Source organism: Crocodylus porosus, unplaced genomic scaffold (assembly GCF_001723895.1).
Source record: "Crocodylus porosus isolate Cpor-Errol unplaced genomic scaffold, CroPor_comp1, whole genome shotgun sequence".
In the NCBI taxonomy this organism is placed as follows: domain Eukaryota; kingdom Metazoa; phylum Chordata; order Crocodylia; family Crocodylidae; genus Crocodylus; species Crocodylus porosus.
The window spans coordinates 35950906-35969656 of record NW_017728906.1 but is presented as its reverse complement, the minus strand read 5'-3'; the positions used below and the strand labels follow the sequence as shown (position 1 = coordinate 35969656).

The 18751-nt window shown below is 41.8% G+C and overlaps 2 protein-coding genes across 5 annotated transcripts in view; one reads left to right on the top strand and one right to left on the bottom strand.

Moving 5' to 3' along the window:
- Window positions 1–16967, bottom strand: part of ITSN1 (intersectin 1) — a 182633-nt gene extending 165666 nt beyond the window's left edge. For both annotated transcript variants that reach the window (XM_019528885.1, XM_019528884.1), the window contains exon 1: window positions 16838–16967. The gene's annotated coding sequence lies outside the window, so the exon portion shown is untranslated. The remainder of the gene's footprint in view (window positions 1–16837) is intronic.
- A 795-nt stretch (window positions 16968–17762) lies between these two features.
- CRYZL1 (crystallin zeta like 1) overlaps window positions 17763–18751 on the top strand; it is a 31103-nt gene continuing 30114 nt past the window's right edge. The window contains exon 1 of one of the 3 annotated variants that reach the window (XM_019528883.1): window positions 17763–18040. In XM_019528883.1, the coding sequence (XP_019384428.1) occupies window positions 17975–18040 (66 nt within the window). In that variant the 5' untranslated portion in view covers window positions 17763–17974. The remainder of the gene's footprint in view (window positions 18041–18751) is intronic. The other 2 variants (XM_019528881.1, XM_019528882.1) reach the window with 2 other exon arrangements.

Below are 18751 nucleotides of genomic sequence, written 5' to 3'. Positions count from 1 at the left end.
GGATAGTGTCCCTAGGTACCAACTGGCTGGGCCCCAAAAGCTCCAGAGAGCAATTAGCCCTGAGCTGCTTGCCAGGCCAGCTTTTTATACTGCTGAGGACAGCACAGGTGCTGGCCGTGGGCTCTAGCTCCCCCTGGCTGCAGATCCGGGAGGACCCAGGCAGGGTTATTTTGCCCCAGGTGGCACAATTTGCTCCACAACAAAGTGCATGTTCGAGCACATGAGCTGAGGCAAAAATCCCCAGCTCAAATGCACTGCTTCTATTTGAGCTGCTGCAAGCGCACATGCTTGCATGTGTGGACACACCTGAAGAGAGAATATGTAAGCTGTAAGATTCTGTAATGCATGTCAAGGGTAGCCATTGAACTCTGTGGCCAGAAAGGATGTCAGAGATCCTACAGGCCAACTAGGCTTCCAATTTTCTCCTTCAGCTAATTTACCTCTCTGTTCAATTGCTCTAGCACCCGTTTGCATGCTTTGCCATCATGGTCAATCTGCTTTCATAGCAATCAAGCTCATCACTAATCCCCATGCCTAAGTAACTCCTTTTTTTCCACTTTCTTACACAGATCAGTGCCACCAGATCTTCAGTCTCATCCTCTGCAATCATCTACAGGGATAAGACAGGTTTAATTATTCAGTAAGTACTGTATTTAAAAGCAGGCACCAAAATATTTAGTTTAGAAAGTCCCTTCCTCCCACTGCTTCACCTTTCCCTTCTTGCCCTCATTACACCTTTGTAACAGACTAGCACTTCTTGCTTGCATGCTCAACATCTTCTCCTTCCCTATGCTGTCTGCCACAGAGCACCTCTTTCTAGCTCCCCCTCCATTACAGGGAACTCTTAGAAAGTCCTCTTCTTTCTTGAGGGTAACATAAAACACATTTACCCATCCTTAAACTAGGAAAGGGCAGGACAAAACACAAAAGAAATTTAGGTTCCACAGCCAGGACTGTCTGTATACAGCTTACCCAGTTTGTATCAGGTATATCAGGTTTAGCTATCTCAACATTTTAAATTCAGAATACCTGGAGCTTTTGGCCCAGAAACTGACTGCATAATATTTTGCTTCAACTCCTATGCCTGACTATGCAGATTTTAATTTGCAAGTCATTTGTGTCAGTTTGCAAGCTTCAACCTTACATGGATCAGGCTCCTGCTCCTCCATAACCAATTTCCTGCTTACACTCAGGAATCCCATTCTTACTAGGCTCTTCTTCTGCCCTGACTGGCACATCCTCTGCTGTCTTCACCAAACTTAACTTGGCTTTAGTCAAGATTAAATCAGGGTATTTAATTTCTGCTTTTCTTGGCTAATTGGTATTGCCATAACAAAAAATAAGTTTCCAGGTACCAGCACACCGGAAGCCTGATTATTTATCTATTTAGGAAAAAAGAAAGTGAAAGCCAAACCAAAACAAATAAATCTATGCAGTAATATTTTCAGAGAAAGGGTTGGGGGGAAAAGAGAGAAACAAAATACACTCAAACTCACTTTCACTTAATTTATCATACCACACGCATACCACTCACTCATATAACACCTTTCCTTCAGGCCAGACAGAATGGTCTGGCAGGCTGCATTTTGCCCATCCCTGCTTTTAAGTCAGATCATGAAGTAGCTGATGTGCACATGGAAAAGAGGTCTTTAGCCATCTGTTTTAAAGAGAGACTCGTCTCCAAAGATTTTCCTGCTTCTCCAATTCTCTTAGAATCTGTCAACTCTAATGGCCATAGTCTGGGTACACTGGCTAACTTTCCAAAAGATTTCCCTAGCAGCAGATAATTTTACAGACACCAAATACAAGCACTAATTACTAATTTAGACAAGGTTCTTTGGGTAGATGTGATCTCTTTTATTAGATCAACTAAATAGTTAGAAAAATTGTTCTTTGCAAGCTTTTGGGCACAAACACCCTTCTTCAGGTATAAGGAGTCTTTTGGTGTTTGTGTGCTCTCCTGGATACAATAGAGCCAATATGCAAAATGCAGGTCTGTGAAAATGCAAATGCCTGGCAATAAAGATTTGAAGGAATGGGAAACAGTAGGTGAGACACAGGTGGGGAGGGGGACAGAGGAATGTAGAACTAGTCATAGAATGTAGCTGGTAAAATTCAGATTTTGGTTACTGCGGTTACCAGATGGCAGGTGTTACTAATGTAGACATAAAAGAACTCAGTGTTTCTCTATTTGCCATTCTTAGATGATTAACAGGTCTTTCAAACATTAGAGGGCCATTTGTGAAAGATTTCCACTGGCCTGTAAGGTGGCAAATGCTTTCTTTTAAAAGGCAGGCAAGGTTCTTTGAGAAGCCGTGATATCTTTTATTAGACCAACTGAGTAGTTGGAAAAAAGTTCTTAGCAAGCTTTTGGACACAATCATGATTTCTAAAAGTGACGAATTCCAAATATGGTCTCTTGCACAAAATCCACATTCACCAGTGTAAGTGTCCTCAGGTCAATTCCTGTTCCCCTTCACCGGCTGTCCAGTAGCTCAACCATTTAACAGTCAGAATCAATTCTTGCAAATTTGTTAGGTCAAGCTGGGTACTAAGAACTGCAAAATTCTCCAAAAGACAGAGCATACCCAAGGGCACTTCTTAAGGCTGAGCTAAACACTGAGATGATAGCTTTGATTCCTGGGGATCCACTGTTATCCTTGTTGTTGATGATATTTAAGTTTATCAAAGGAAAGATTAAGTCTATTAACCAACAATAGTTAGTGGTCCATTGCCAGCGGTTGCTGATACTAAGGTAGCAGTTCTTACCTGATCCATTCAGAATGACAGGTTTGATCAAACTTGTATAAAAGATCTTCATTAAAGAGTATGAAGCAGCCAAGTGGCTGTGAAGTCATTCTTAGATCTATCAACATGTATTCTCAATAAAAGTGCCTGAGGAACCCCACTGAGGCTTTTTTCTTTTAAATAATGCCAAGACCATTTTATTATCCAGCTGAGATCAGAGGTTAACAAGAGGCAGAGTAGCTGCCCAAGTTATTTGCCTAGTTATTTTAAGGAAACACTTTTAAAGGAGTACAAAATAAGCCTTATTATTAACTATATACTTTATTTAATTTAACACCTATGGTAAGGACAAGTTTCAAATACAGAAATAGGATTGATACACTATTAAATTAATCAGATCTAACTACCCATGCAACCACTGCTACAAATCAGCTCATACTCTCACTAAAAACGCCAGCAATAAGCCTTGTGCGTTATGTAAAAAGAGAGATTAACGTGAAACCTTACGAAAACTTTTCTTGAAAGGGAAAAAATACCAAGTAATAAAATAATGTACGCTTCAAACAGATGTCACAAAAAGTGTCATCCAAGTTCAGTTTCTATATATAAAAAGGTGGGTTTACTTAGAGACATCTGTCTGAATTGCAAACATTAACAGTAAGCGAGCTCTCATCCAGCACTTGATTAAATAAAGGCCTCTACTGACTTTATTTTTAAACAATCCTGAAACAACAGATATGAATAAACTCATCCAACCAAAATCATTTGGATTTTCTAAAGTCCACAGCTTACTCTCTCAGCAGTCTGGGATCCTTCAGCCCATTAAGACCCAAACTGCTTCACATTTTTCCCCAAAACTCCAACAGTGTTCTTTGGTTATTATGCAATCTACAGTTGATACTAATTTTCTGAAGTTTTATAAAAGTTAACTGTTAAATAGCACCACATTACCTTTGTGAGACATTTAGAGTCACGCTTGTGCACTGCTACATTAACAGACAACTTGATAAGAGCACTGACAATGCTGAAGTATTTCTATACATTTGTTCCACAAAGAGCTGACTCCAATTACTGTGTTGAACTAGATGACTCAAGGTTCAGTCTTGGTTAAAGGCTTGTAAATGAGGATGACTAATGAATGAAAAATCAGGATAAACTATTCCTTATGCACTTAAGTTACTGCACAAGTATCGGCCACTGCTTGAATTACTTGTATAGAGTTGTTGTACTGAAGTCAGGTACAGACAGAGATAAAATTCCCTAGTTACTTCATACCAGCGGGCCTGATTCAGTGATTATAAAGTTCAGTTGTGCCAAATTTAAAGAGAAAACAAAATAACCTTTCATTAAGTGTTGGAGGGAATTCTTTGGGGCGGGGGGGAGGAGAGAAACCCCCCCCCCCACACACACACACACACACACATCTGAGCATTGTGAAAATGGTTCCAATATCTCCACAAGCGTTACTCACTGCAGGAGTACTTTAAATTTAAACGCATCCCCCAACCCACATTGCCTGTTCCCTCCCTCCCAGCGCACCAGCAGCTGCAGTGGGAAAGCCATCACCTGCTGCTGCCACCCACAGTTTCATATGGGCTGCATTGTCTGGCAGGGCTTGCCACCACTGCCTCCTCCCCTCCACTGTCAAAGGCCTCAGGGAGCGGCTCCTAGCAGCAGCTATGTCCAAGTGGGTCTGTGCACAGCCCCCAGCTACACATACTGCTCCAGCCAGGAGATGGTACCCCTCCCCACCAGCAGGCTGGAGCAGAGCATGCACCCCCGCAGCTGGGACTAGGCATGTGTTATTGGTTAACCATTTAACCGATATAATGAGAGGAGGTTACACAGACCATTTTTTAAATTATATTTACATTCCTACTTCACATTTGGTGCGTTTCTTTTGTAACCTGTTGTATTTATTGGCATTGGCTACAATGCCAATAAATACACTACCGGCAGAACCGGCTCACTGTTTGTTCCCACTGGGCAGAGTCAGTGCCGTCACCCCAAAGCACAGCCAGGGTGTCTCCTACCACTGTCCAGACCAGCTCGCTGCTTGAGCTCCAAGGAGCCCAATCCTTTTTTCTCCAGAGCTTGTTCCCCTGTGCTTCTGCCAGCGGGTGCAGTGAGCCGGGCTGAGTAGCAGTGGGAGGTACCGTGGCTGCTGGGTGCTTTGAGATTGTGCTCAGCCTGATGTCCCTGGGGGGTGAGGCACTATGCCCAGTCCCAGTGCACCCCAGCATCCCCACTCACCCACTGCATCCTGGAATACTGAAGGACTTCAACTTGGGCAAAATAACTGTGGGAAGTGGCCATACCTTAATGGAACAGGAGCAAAATTAGGAGGATTAGAGATATTCCTGCCCTGAAGTGGCCTACCTTTAAGCCAAATAATGAGTGCTTTAAGTTCCTTAAAAATGTTAATGTGCAGCCAATCCAGCAGTCGAGAGCTCCAAAAGCTGCCTAAAATTACCAGATAACAAGGCCCAAAGTAAGCAGCATCTGCTGTAGGGGAGGGAAGGGAAGATGAAGAGGTTGTGGAAGGGGATCAGTTGCAAGGCACAGGGCAGGAAAGGGGATGCGCTGGGTTAAGCTTCCTGGAACTGCAGGTCACAATTTGCCATGGGCCACAGGCTGGACTCCCACTGCTGTAGCCTACCTTCATTAAAAGCCAGATCCTCCCCCACACTATGTACCGACTGATGCAACCATTAACTCATAATATCACCAGTGAATGATTATTTATAATTATTCTATTAGAGCAAAAGAATACAGAAAACACAAGTTAGTTTAACTGTTTATCCTTCTCCTTTCCTCACACCGTCCCAGAAAAATAAGCTGACTATTTTCCCATAAAAACCCAATTACTTTCCAGAAACCCAGTAACAGCAATCACAAGGCTACAAAACCAGCTGAAAAACAGATAAGAATTATTCAAATCATCACACAGTGCTCTAAGACACAACCTACTGTATTTTAGTACAATAATGTTTTTGGATGGTTTTACTGTATTTCTTGATGCAAACCCCTTTTCCCCAAAACCAGCTATTTGAAACTGGGGTAAGCCCCAAGAGCAATAAAATATGTTAACAGCAGTTTCTTCCACTTAAGTTTCTTCTAGGCAAAAGCGAAAACAACTCTGCACATCATCTACTGACAGCAGGACAATGAGTGGACACAGCTCCCTTCCTGGTACTCAGTTACTTACTGCAAAGAAAGATAATTTTTAATTCTCTCTACCTTTTTGAAAACAACGTGCATATCTTATTTCGTGTGCGTTGCATGCAAGAAAGCATGGTATTTAAAATTAGAAATTACAAAACAGGCAGAAGGTCTGTAAGATGCAACGGATGTTTCCAGACCTTCTCATTAAATAGCCCCAGGATCCATACAAACACAAAAATACATCTATTTAAATTAGTTTTTACATACAGATGTTCAGCATGGTAAGCATTGTTTGTGTCATTTATCTTATTTAGAAATCAGTTATTCCAACTGGACAACAAAGCTGAAAAGAATCATATGCGAGAAAGGAAAGGTATGGAAATCAGAATAGGGAAAAAAAGAGGTACAGCTACTCCTTGCTGAACATTGTAGTTACGTTCTTGAAAAATGTGACTTTAAGCAAAACGATGTTAAGCAAATCCAATTACGTCACAGTAGTTACCTGCTAGCAGGCAGTGGCCAAACAATGTTATAACTGAACATTGCATGACTTTAAATTAGTATATTCTCTAATAGATCAGTGACGTAATAATGAAACAACATTAACTGGGATGATGTTAAGTGAGGAGTACCTGTATTTGTACAAACGTGTGTAAAAAGCAGTGCTATTCTGAATTTCTGCAAAAGCTTCTTTCTGCATTACTTTATCCCAAATAATTTTCTTCATTCTGTTCTTTGTAGACTATTATACCAATTGGCTTGCAATTTGAGCAGACTATACAATACGAAGCCATGAAACAGTATGTTTCTTTAAGGGATACAACTTGAAGGTACCAAAAACTAAGTAGAAAGAGTTTGCAAAAAGTTTTTTGATCAACTTTGCACATATGATAGCACTTTGCATAAAGTCTACTTCATTATTTTTCACTATGTAGCTACTATTTCAGAGGCACTTCAATTTAAGACCTCCTTTTTCAGGGGAAAAAAATGTGTTTTATTTACCAAGAAATATTCAAGGGCTTTTACCACAAACTGGACATTACTAAACACCTTCCCAGGGGCTAACTGCTGCTGTAAGATTAATAAGAAAAATTAAAGCTATAGTACCTTCTAGTCTAAGGGATTCCAGAGTGCTTTACAAATCAGGATGATCTGTACTGAAGTAATACCTCAAAGCTGTAATCATGGACCAGGATCCCATTGTAGTAGGCACTGTACAAACAATAAGATGGCCCCTGCCATACTCCTAGGTCTAAGATAAGAGATAGCACAATAATAAAGAAAAGGGGAACATAATGAGCAGTCAGCCACCTCAGTATACAGATTGCCTAATTCTGGTCAAGTTTTTTGTTGGCATCAAAGCAATCAAAAATTTTTATAGTGAAGCAAAAAAAAAAAAGGGCAAGATTTGAATAAGTGGTTTTGCAGTTGTACATGGGCAGCAGCTGCCATGTATGAGGAGCAGAGAAGAAGGTACCTGATCATTTAAACAAGTGGGGCACAAAAGTTCCTTGCATCTCAGCTCTACCCATCTCTCAACAGCATGGTTGATAGGTAGGGCGGAGATAGGTCATGAGGGGAACATAGCTTATGTTTGGTGATACAGAGAGAAGTCAGTTAATAGAATGCTATGATCAATGATATAAACAAGAAAAAAACATTTGCAAGAGCATGATTAATAGACATAATGGAAAGACTGTTTTAGTTGAAGTCAGAAAACAGCCACCTTTGGAGTGCCGATGTCTTACGGCCACAAAGTAAGAAGTCACTGGATATCACAGTTTCCCTACTTCCAGAGAAAGACCAGAGTCAAACCTGGGGGTCCAAAGAATAGTGAACCCACTCTCAAAATCAGACCACTAAGTATTCCCCTTTGGTTTTTAGGCAACTGTAAAATGACTGCCATTTTATCAGAGAGAGGTGTTTTTTAACCCCCATGTTTGGCAACTTTACCCCACAACCTTCTGTAGAGAGTCTCTTCCCTACAATACACAAGTCATATTAAGATTAGTAGCAGTTTCCACCTCTACAGTAAAACAGAGCCTCCGAGCCAACTTGCTCCCCTTTCCAACTAAATTACACCCCTTCTCTCTTTATAAGAGATATACTATAATTTTACAAGCACAGCAACCTTTCTAGTTCACATCACAACTAGCATTTATTGAACTTCCTCTCTACCTATATAAACATCCCCATAGAATGAGACTGATGAGTTTATTTTAGGGATCTATAATTTAGTTGAAGAATGATATTTTTCAGAACAAGATGTGCACTTTACAACTATTCATCTAAAATTACAGTATATTGTACAACTGCTTTTTGATTTGTGAACGCTAGACTACTTCTGGAGGTTCAACAAGCACTCAGAAGGTACACAAGCTATCAATATGAAACAAAATGAAAAGGAATATTATACAAGGTTCATTATATATTGAAAATGTTCATTAGCACATCATATAAATATCTAACCCAAACACATACCAATGAACATTTTCAGAGATAAATCCCCCTCTTCCTTCCCCTGCCCCACAGAGAACAGCAGTTTTAGAAACATGAGCCTGAAAGAACCAATTTCTCCAGACTAGAGGATCCTAAGTAAGGTTTTTCCCCTTAAAATAGACTCTGCTAGCCCACTGTTACAAGTGCAGACATCCTTGTAGAACCTATACTGCATACCAATCCAAGACCCTACAACAAACTCTGCACAGGTGAACCCTGTCACTGACACAAATCTGCACCAACTTTAGGCTTCACATGGGTACAAGCACACATTCACAAAGCAGCTTGTAGGATCAGGGATTAGTAAACTAACATCTCAATGTTTAATATAACTGGACCTGGGTAGCTGAATAAATCTTCTCAATCTGCTCTCACTGAAGGGCTATCAAAATAGAAGATTCCTATCATGACCTATAAAATAAAAGTATTACAAACTACCATATTTTAATTAAGAGAGAGATTTAGCAGTCCACATTTGATGCTTCCATATTCCAAAGTCCAAATCTTTCACCTATTACATTATTGCTATTACTTACTCAGAAAAGCTTTAAAGACTGAGAATGAAAGTAAATATTGACTAGTCCCAAAGGCTGCTTGCAGACAAGGGGGGGGAGAAAGTGCTTTACTTTAAACTCAGTATGCTCCCACACCAAGTCTTGCAGCACATGCCCAGAAGAGGCATCATGTGAGTTGGACCTGGCTCACCCAATGTTTGTATAGATCAGGCACTTTTTTGGTGTTTTTATCTAATAGCTGATTCAATCAACTATTAGATGAAAGTACCAAACCCCCCTGCTGAAGTGCCTGATCTATACAGATGCTGCAGAGCCAGATGAAGCCAACATGCTGGTGCTTCCAGTAAAGCTTCTCCTCCTTGCCCAGATCTACTCCACCCCCAACAATTCTTCATTCATTTAACTTCTTGAAACTTTGCATTTTTAGAGAGAGGTAAGGGCTTGGCTCTGTGTACACAAACTTGCAGAGAGAATAGGGCTAATGGGTAGGTAATCAGATCTGTTCTCCCTCATTTCCATATACTGCTGGTAATGTTACCTCTGGAGACACAAATCCACAGTTTGAGAACTGAAACTAAGCAGCACAGAGGTGCTTAATGGGATCTTCTAGATTAGACTGAGCACTGAGTCCTATAGGGTAGAGTAGTTATCTTTACCAATCTACAAAGGAACCTCTGGGAACCCCATAAGATTGGGCCCCTAATATAGTCCATGGCCTGCTGTGACCTGTTTATAAAAGTTTTCTAAAAATGTTACACAAATATATTGTCTCAAATAGTATAATTAGAAGTTATAATCCCAATTCCATGATGATACCTTTGAGCATCAACATGTCTTAAATTAAAACCATCTTTACATAGATTTTTTTTAAATAAGCATCTTAGTACAGACTATTAAATTTTTTAAAATGATTTAAATATAAACAAATCCATTTTTTTCCATTTAAAGAAAGTCATTAATTTTTATCCACCCTGACTGTACCAAAGAAACAGCAAACATATAATTAAAGACCACCAAAACAACTGTCATCCCCTGACTTCTGAGTGCTTAAATGAAAACCTAAAAAAAACCAACTACTCTATCATAAGAAGAATATAAGTTCTTAGTTATGTAAAGTAATTAACACAGGGGTAAGCCCTTGGTTTCCTACGCTGCTTGCTGGATCTCATGAAAAACATAATAGTCTGATCTGTATCTGTTATGTTTATTGACAAACCAATATTCTTATAAAATGTGGCAAACCTAGCAATCCTTTTAAGAAACCAGTTGAGTCTTATTTTGAAGAGTCAGACTATTTGTTTTCCCTTAAGATCTGAATTCAATCCTACAAATCTCTGATCACATAGCTAAACTAAAAAATAGCATGTTGCATTGGGGAGGGGGAGGGGGTATATTAATGTGGTAGCCTTCAAACCCACATACAGTGGCCAATCCAGAAATTCCTGCTATCCATTTTGAAAAAGGAAAAATATGAAATCTCTACTACCTGTTGCTTATTTTCTTTGGTAAGCCCTTTAATACACGTTTCATTCTGAAGCAGAATGTTTATTTGTGTCCTTTAATTTGTCCTTTTGACTCCTAATTGGAGAGGTCACTAGAAGGTTACTATAAATGAAAGCAACATAATGTACAGACACAGTGCTTAGAAAATGTTTACACAAATTACAAGATCATCAGGCAACTCAGTGCAACTCTTGTTTCTTTCAAGAGATGCTGGAACCAGATCCAGAAAGAACTACAGCAAATTGACAGGGCTGCGTCAGGAAATCTACACACTATCAGCTTATAAAATGTGTGGCTCTAGCCAGCAGTTTATACTATGAAACCTGTAAGCAGAATGGATAAAAAACAGCTATTTAAAAAAAAAAAAAAGGCAATTTTTTGATTTATTATTTAAAGGGGGGGGTTAATTTAAATTGTATTTTTTTATTTTTTAAGATGCTTTTTTCGCAAAAAAATAAACCCATATAGTTTTAATTAAGGTAAATTAAAGCTCAAAGATATCATCATGGAATAGGGATTATAACTTCTAATTATATACTATTTGAGACAAATACATTCATGTAAACTTTTTAGAAAAGTTTTACAAATAGGTTACAAAAGGCCATGGGTAAGTCAGGCCATGAATAAATCAGTTTATGAACTTGTACTACTAGTGCTGTAAATAGTAGTAAATGTTACTCTTCTGCCCTTCCCCTTGTTTTTTTGTGTTGGCACTTCAACAATATTACGGGCCCAATCTTACCGGGTTCCCAGAGTCTCCTCTATAGATTAGTAAAGAATAAAGAAAACCACTTGACCCAATGGGACTCAGTGCTCAGCCTAGACTAGGAGATCCCATGAAGCAATACATCTCTGTGATGTTTAGTTTCAGTTTTCAAGCTGTGGATTTGTGCCTCCAGAGATAACATCCTTATTAAGAGCAGTATATTGAGATAAGAGGTAATAGATCTGAGTGATTACCCACCATCAACCCTATTGTCTCTCTGCAAGTTTGTACACACAGAGTTAAGCCTTACTTTCTCTAAAAGTGCAACATTTCAAGAAGTTAAGAGAATAAAGGATATCAGACAACAAGAAGGCACTTTTTGCAGAAAACAATGATTAAATTGAGGCTTCCTGCCCAGCAATTTAAATCAAATCCACCCTGCCTGTAAGCAGTTCATTTCACTTTTGTGATTTTGAGTCCCTCTTAGGGTAGTCCAAGAATGATTTACCTTTAGAAAACTAACCCTTTTAAAGTAGCGTTAAAAAAAACAGTTTTGCAGTGCTAAAATATATGCAGCTTTTTTACCAAGGCAGAGGGGAGTTTTCTGTATGTAGAAAGTATCATTTTGTCATCTGAACCCAAACTTTCTTTTAATTTACGTAGTATTTATTACAGAATGTACCTGCATACCACATGCACCCCTTCCCCAAGTATCAACCCTCTAAAACTGGAGGACAGAAGCAAGGAAACCGATTTTGATTTACTGGAATAGAAACATGGAAAAACAGAAGCATAGGTGTTGTGCTGTAATGGCTGCCAAAATAGCTGTTGCTTCTCTCTAGGTCAGCAAGCAGCAGGAGCAGAGTCCAGTGTTAATCTTCTCACAGCCACTGCTGTGTTGGTAGTAGCTTTTGGATGTGAAAAGGTTAACACAATAGCTTTTCCCTGAAGAGCCACTGAACTGGCTAAGGGAAAGTGAGCTGCTGCATGCAGTCAGCTCTCAGGCATCTGGAAAAATCTTGTTTTCTATATTCTGCTGTCCCAAACAAGGCGCATGTGTTATCTGGGTGTACACATGGTATGAGAGAAAATGCAGTGGTAGCTATTATTCAAGATGTATTTTATGTGAAGCTCAAAATAAATGTTTCACAACAGAAACCCTTACCTTTCCTTTATAACTTACAGTAAACCTGTTGAAGACAGGACCCAAACATTAGCTATTAACCTCACTGAGAAACCATCTTGATCTAGAACAAGGGTGTTAAACATAACAACCAGATCTGTCCCATGGGAATCCCACAAAGGCCAAAATTTGGGGCAGGGCAAGCTGAGGTAGAGCCTGCCAGGGTCCAGAGCCCTACTGGAGATGTATCATTGGAACTACCACTGCTCACCCCCACCACCACTGCAGTCTGGATCTGGCCCAATATTCTGATAGAACATGATTAACACACAAGACAGATTATTCCAAAATCCTGACAAATTTCAAATTCCAAATGCACCCATTTATAGAAAGATACTTACAACAAGCTAGCTTTGCAGGGAACAGATGAAAAACAACAAAAAATACTGAAAAGGCACTAGAAATAATTAAGTTAATCCTAAAGACAATGCATTAACACAGAACAGAAGAAGATTCAGTTTCCATAAGTAAATATATTTAATACATTCCACAACAGAAAGCCAGATCAAAAAATGTAATCATTATATGGAAGGCTTTGTGGTTGTTGTTTTTGTTTTTTGGGGTTTTTTTGCAATTTTACAGTTCACCACTAAGTCTTGCCAGTCTGAAAGATTCAAGAATGTTTTTCTTGTTCTGCTCTTTATGCATTAGCATTTCTTATGCATTAGCATTTCTACGATTCTTACCACCACTCTGTCTCATCAACATTAATTCTCACATCCTCTCTGTAAGACTGGGACAGTGATGCTTCTTTATCTGTAGAACAGACAAAGATAAGCAACACTCCCAAGGTCACACAGTAAGTTTGTGGTAGACTTAACTAAAACCCTATACTTAAGCCTGTGTTTAAGAGCAAAATCATTCTTCCTGATATGTTACTTGCATAATAATGGCAAATAGCTAGGAGTTTTTCAGACCCACATTAGATGTCCGTAACAGTTTTTCACTCTCCAATGCAGAGTTCCTCTTACTGACCGACACACAATTCTGAACAAGCTTTCACAGGAAAGTTATAAATGGGGAAAAAATTCGCCCCTCAGATTTAGACTCCCATTTCTGATAGTCAAGGCATGCAGGGAGATTAGACAACAACTCCAAACTGTACAGAATTAGAAGAATTTTTCCCAGGATAAATCAATGGAAGGGTTTAAAACTGATGAGGAGTAAGAGCTTTTCTTCTAGATAAAACGCACAGAATCTCCTCCCTCACCCCTGCACTTATGTAAAATTTCAAGGTTTAGCCACTTCTATGGCTTACAGATAAAATACATTTTCTTTTGACTAAAAAGCTAGGACAGTCTTCTGGATGGATACAAAATGCTATTGTCTCAAAGATAAATAAGGGTTAAAAAGTAAGCATAAAAGTAAACACTAGTGTGCAACGTGTCCTATATATAAATTCTTAAACTGAAGAGGCACCATTTATAGCTTGTTCCTGCAAACAGTTATGGTTCATGACTTTACCTATAGCAGTAATTCTCAACCAAGAAGATGGGATCATTTGAGATGCAATGAGGTACTTCAAAGGGTGACCCAGAAAGTGTGAGCAAGATGTAAAGAGATAAACAGATACTAACAGGCTCCAGCTTCCTGGCTGCTCTCCTGTCTCTAATGCCTGGCTCCTCTGCAAGGAAATACACACTGTAATAAATAGTTTTTTGAAACAGGATGCTGCTCAATTCACAGAAGTTTTGGAGGGATGCCTTGAGTTTAAAAAGATTGAGAATCGCTGGCCTGCAGGAATAGTTCCACTAGGTGTGGTAGGATTTAAATCCCTTAAATGCAAAGTCATAGACTATGCTTGCCTCATATAACTATTTATTTTTGCATGAAAATATGGATTGGCTATTAAAAGCCTGAATATAAACAGTTACAATTAGCATCTCAGAAGTCAAATGGTAAGCCTACAGAACACCTAACACCCAAAAAGAAAAAGAAATTTCAAGTTAAGAGTAATATATTCTTATGATTTTTTAAGCATCACTACCCTATTTTGAAGGGCTAATTTTGGTACAACATACAGGAAGTTTTAGTGTAATAAAATACTGCATCATCAGATCTCATATCCTACTAAATTTCTAATTGTGTAATAATTTCATGGGGTTTTTTTTCCTTTCATAAGGTGCAAGCATTCAGACTATTCCAAATTGAGCAGCTATTTTCAGTGCAATGACTGTAAGCATACAAAGTCTTTGGCAGGTTACAACTTAAAAAATAACTACATTTAATAGAATAATATAGTATCACAAAGAGAGCTTCTTGGGTCATTAACACAAATTTTACAAGTCTAAAGTGATTAGATTCTCAAACTGACCCAGAGCAGAGATCTAGCACAGGTCCTCTACACAGGATCACCCCAGACATGCATAATGAACAAATCTTCTGATTACTGTTTATTTTACACTTTAAAAAAATACTATGAACATTGAAGTTAAAGACCAATTGCTACATGAATGTTATATCTATAGTTAAATTAACTCTAATCTCAGTTAACTTCCTTGGGCTGCTGCTGTTTTGACTTAATTTGTTCTAGTTTCTTTTATTTTTTCCTCTTTTTTTAAAAATAATAATGGAAGTTAAACTTTTTTACATTTTTGCTTTATGCAGAATATGCCTTTAGTGAATATTTTACCTAAGACTAAAAGTTAGAATCTGCAATTATGCTAGCACAGACAAAATGACAAGCGCCATTCAGAATAATTCAGGATATATACCAATCACTAGGTAACAAACCCTTTCTGAAAGCAGGAAAAACTACCTGTACTATTATGGGAGGAAAGGGCATTTACATTTATCAGCAAAGGTTACAGCAGCAGCTAGAGACAGGATCCAGATGACAGATCATTGATCTACTGAGAAATACAAGAGTTGCCATTTCACAATCTTGATAGATGGTCTACAAAACTAAGTCTTAAAGGAGACTTGTAAAGAAAAGGTAACTACCAAGAAAGAGATCTTGTATCTAAATAAAGTAGTAGTATACTATCAAAGGAACAGAAGAACAGAAAGAAGTAACTGTAGCCTGAGGCAAGAAGTGGAAAGTGTTGCCTGCCTTACTCCAAAGAAGTTGGAGCTTAATACCCTAGAGAAATTTTTCAGAAGCAGTTCATGTGCATGAAACATGACCCCATAAGGATGCCAAAATCAGCGAAAACATCCAAGTACTAATCTCCAGTAAAAAGAGTGCAGACTAGTTTACCTTACGCACCCACAATTCATGTTGCCATGTTTAGCTGAAGCTCATATCTAAACTTTTAAATGACTTCACCTGCCTTCCTACTTTCTCTATAGCTGCATACTATTGGCAACCCTCCGCGCACAACAGAATGGAAGCCGGACACTTATGAAAAAGCCACACTCCCTGCTTCCAAATCGCCTGCAAATCTGCAAAGAAAGATAAGCCAATATGCCTTCCTGGCCTGGCAGCCATATCCCCCCAACAGGGAGTCCGAAGTGGAAGGCTGCCTGCTTGCAAGAGTGAACTGCTTTGCTGATCTGTTAAAACATCCAATATCATAGAAAGTGAGGGTTGGAAGAGACTTCAGGAGGCATCTAGTACAATCCCCTGCTCACAGCAGGACCATCCCCAACTAGACTACATCTATACAGATATATCTATCGCAATGTGTAGCTGTGTACACACACACACACACACACACACACAAAATATACACACAACTCTTGTATTCCTCAATCTCGGTAGCTGGTCTACAGAACTAAGTCTTAAAGGAGACTAGTGAGGAAAAGGTAGCTACCAGGAAAGAAACCTTATATCTAAATAAAGTAGCAGCATCCTATCAAATGAGGAAAAGAATGGAAAGAAGTATCTGGTCTAAGGCAAGAGGTGGAAGGCATAATCTGCCTTACTCAAAAATGTATGTACATACATGCACACACAAGAATATCTATCTATATATAGATATAAACATTTCTCAAAACTGACCCAGAGCAGAGATCTAGCAGAACTTCTCTACTCGGGATCACCCCAGACATACATAATGGGACAATCTTCTGATTACAATTTACAATATGTGCAGACACCAACAACACACATGCACAGATACAATATATCTGCAATATACACACAGACACAATATATAGAGATAGATATCTGTCATTCTACCTAGCTTTCTGTGTGGGTATGTACACACGGGCACAAACTACACCCCCCACCACCCGCAAAAACCAGACGAGAAAGGCCGGGCGGGGGGTCACTGCCAGCTGTACCACCCAGCCCGGCCGACACCCGCCCGCAGCCCCGGCTCTAGCGGCGCCGCAGCGCGCAGTCCCCGCGGGCAGGAGCTGAGCGCGACACCCCGTGCCCGGCCCGTACGAGCGCGGGGGCGGCGGAACGGGACAAAGGAGGATGCAGCGAAGCCTCCAGGGTCACCTCTGCGTCGCGCCCATCCCCCGCCCCCGGCGCCGCTCGCCCCGGCCCGGCCCGTACCGGCCGGACAGACGCTGGGTCGGCAGGTGGGCAGCGACGCCAGGGTGACCCCCGCCCCCGCCCCGTGGTACCTCATCCCTGCGGGAGCGCCGCCCCGATCACTGCCGCGGCGATGGTGGTGGGGACTGAGACGGAAGAGCCGGCGCGGCAACCGCCGCCGCCGCCACGAGACACACCATCCCTCCCGCCGCCGTCTGGGCCGAAGGGAGGGGAGCGGGCGCCCTCCCCTGCCAGCCGCCGTACTGCCGCGCAACCGAACTGCCCGCGCAGCCTACCGCACAGCCTACACCCGGGAAGGGGCCCCGCCCCCTCCACCCTGACAGACGTTCACACCGACCCATCGCTGCGGGGAGAAGGGGGCAGCAACGAGAGGCGAAGCCGGCCGGCACGTCGCGGAGCAACCACCAATCAGAAGCGAGCCCCGCCTCTTAACTCGCAGTGCGGGGCGCGAAATCAGAGAGGCAGTTCCGCCTGCCCACCTGGAGCGGAATAAAGGGACCAATCCGATTCGCCTCGAGGAGGAAGGGGGCGAGGCCATGGGGGAAGAGACCAATCAGGTGCGCCCTGAGGCGGGGCCTCAAATTGGACCCCTTACATTGAACACCCATAAAGGGACCAGGCGAGGCAACTAGTGCCAGTGATGGGAGCTGCATTTCCCAATCGCTTGAACTGGTGGCTTAGCCGCTCTGCCTGCAGGGCATTCTGGGAGCTGTAGTCTTGTCCCTGCCGGGTATCGTCCATTTGCCTCGCAGTGGAGCCCCACCTGGCCCTTCTGCTTAATTGACAGATACTCTAGCCAATTGCCCGGCTCGCCCGCTCTCAGCCTGTTGGGGCGGGGCCCCAGCCGGGAGGGGGCGGCCGTGGCTCTGGCAGGCGGTTGAGGGACGGCTCTGCAGGGGAGAGCGGCGGAAGTCACTAACGGTTTGTCATGGCAACGGCGGACGGCCGGAGTCGCCTCCCCCCTTCCCCGGGCCAGTCAGGAACCCCTGCCCCACCGCACGCGTCGCGCCGAATCCCAGCGGCATCACAGGCGCAACGGTTGTAACGGCCGCGCGGGTGCCTTTGGGGGCTGGGGCCGGGCTCGAGACGTGCACACTTCACGTCTCCGCTGCTCACTGCGCGCGCCCGCCCGCGTCCTCCTCCGGTTACATGGCGCTTTGGCTCCGCTTGGTTTCTAGCCTGTGCTCGCTGTTGTTTTGCAGGGCGGAATGAAGGCCTTGTTCTGGCAGCGCGGGGCGTCTGGCGGGGCCCCCGCCTTCGTCTTCCAGGAGAGGGTGCGTTCGCCGGGGAGAGCCGGAGAAAGAAGAGCTGTTGGATCATTTGGGTGGAAGAAAGGGCTGAATGAAGTACTTGCTGGGGGAGGCTTCTTTCTGTGGCGGTGTGAGAGGGGTGCTGTAGTGGGGTTGTCCAGAAAGGATTTCTTTTATTGGACCACCTGTGCAGTTGGGGGAAGGTTGTCTCAGGGCATTTTTCCTGGACCGAATACATATATCAAGCGTTTCTTGACGCAGTAGCTTTTATTGGACCAACTGTGAAGCTGATCCAAAGGATTTTGTGGGGACAGAAGGTTTTCTTGGACAACTGCTTAGTTGGGATAAGAAGTGAATCGCCCTAAGGCATCCTTCCCTTTGTACATAGGGTTGATCAGTAGCGGGATGCTGTACGTAGCTTTGCTGGCCACGTTTTTTTTTCTTTAAAGATGTTGACAAATGTATTTTAGTGGCAGTAGCAAACTTAAATGCCTTTGTGGGTCCAAACCCATGTTTCTGTACAGATCAAATGTTAAGTATTGTTTAGGGGTGCACTGATGGCTTTTCTTGGCCAATACCAATAGCTGATTATTAACCAACCATATCAACTGATACCGATCCAATAACCCATGTACCAGTGGCAACATGTAGCAGGTGCTCATGCACCCCCTGAGACCAGCCACACGTGCAGGTGTACCCCCTGACCAGCCACACTTGCTCCTTGGGCAATGGACA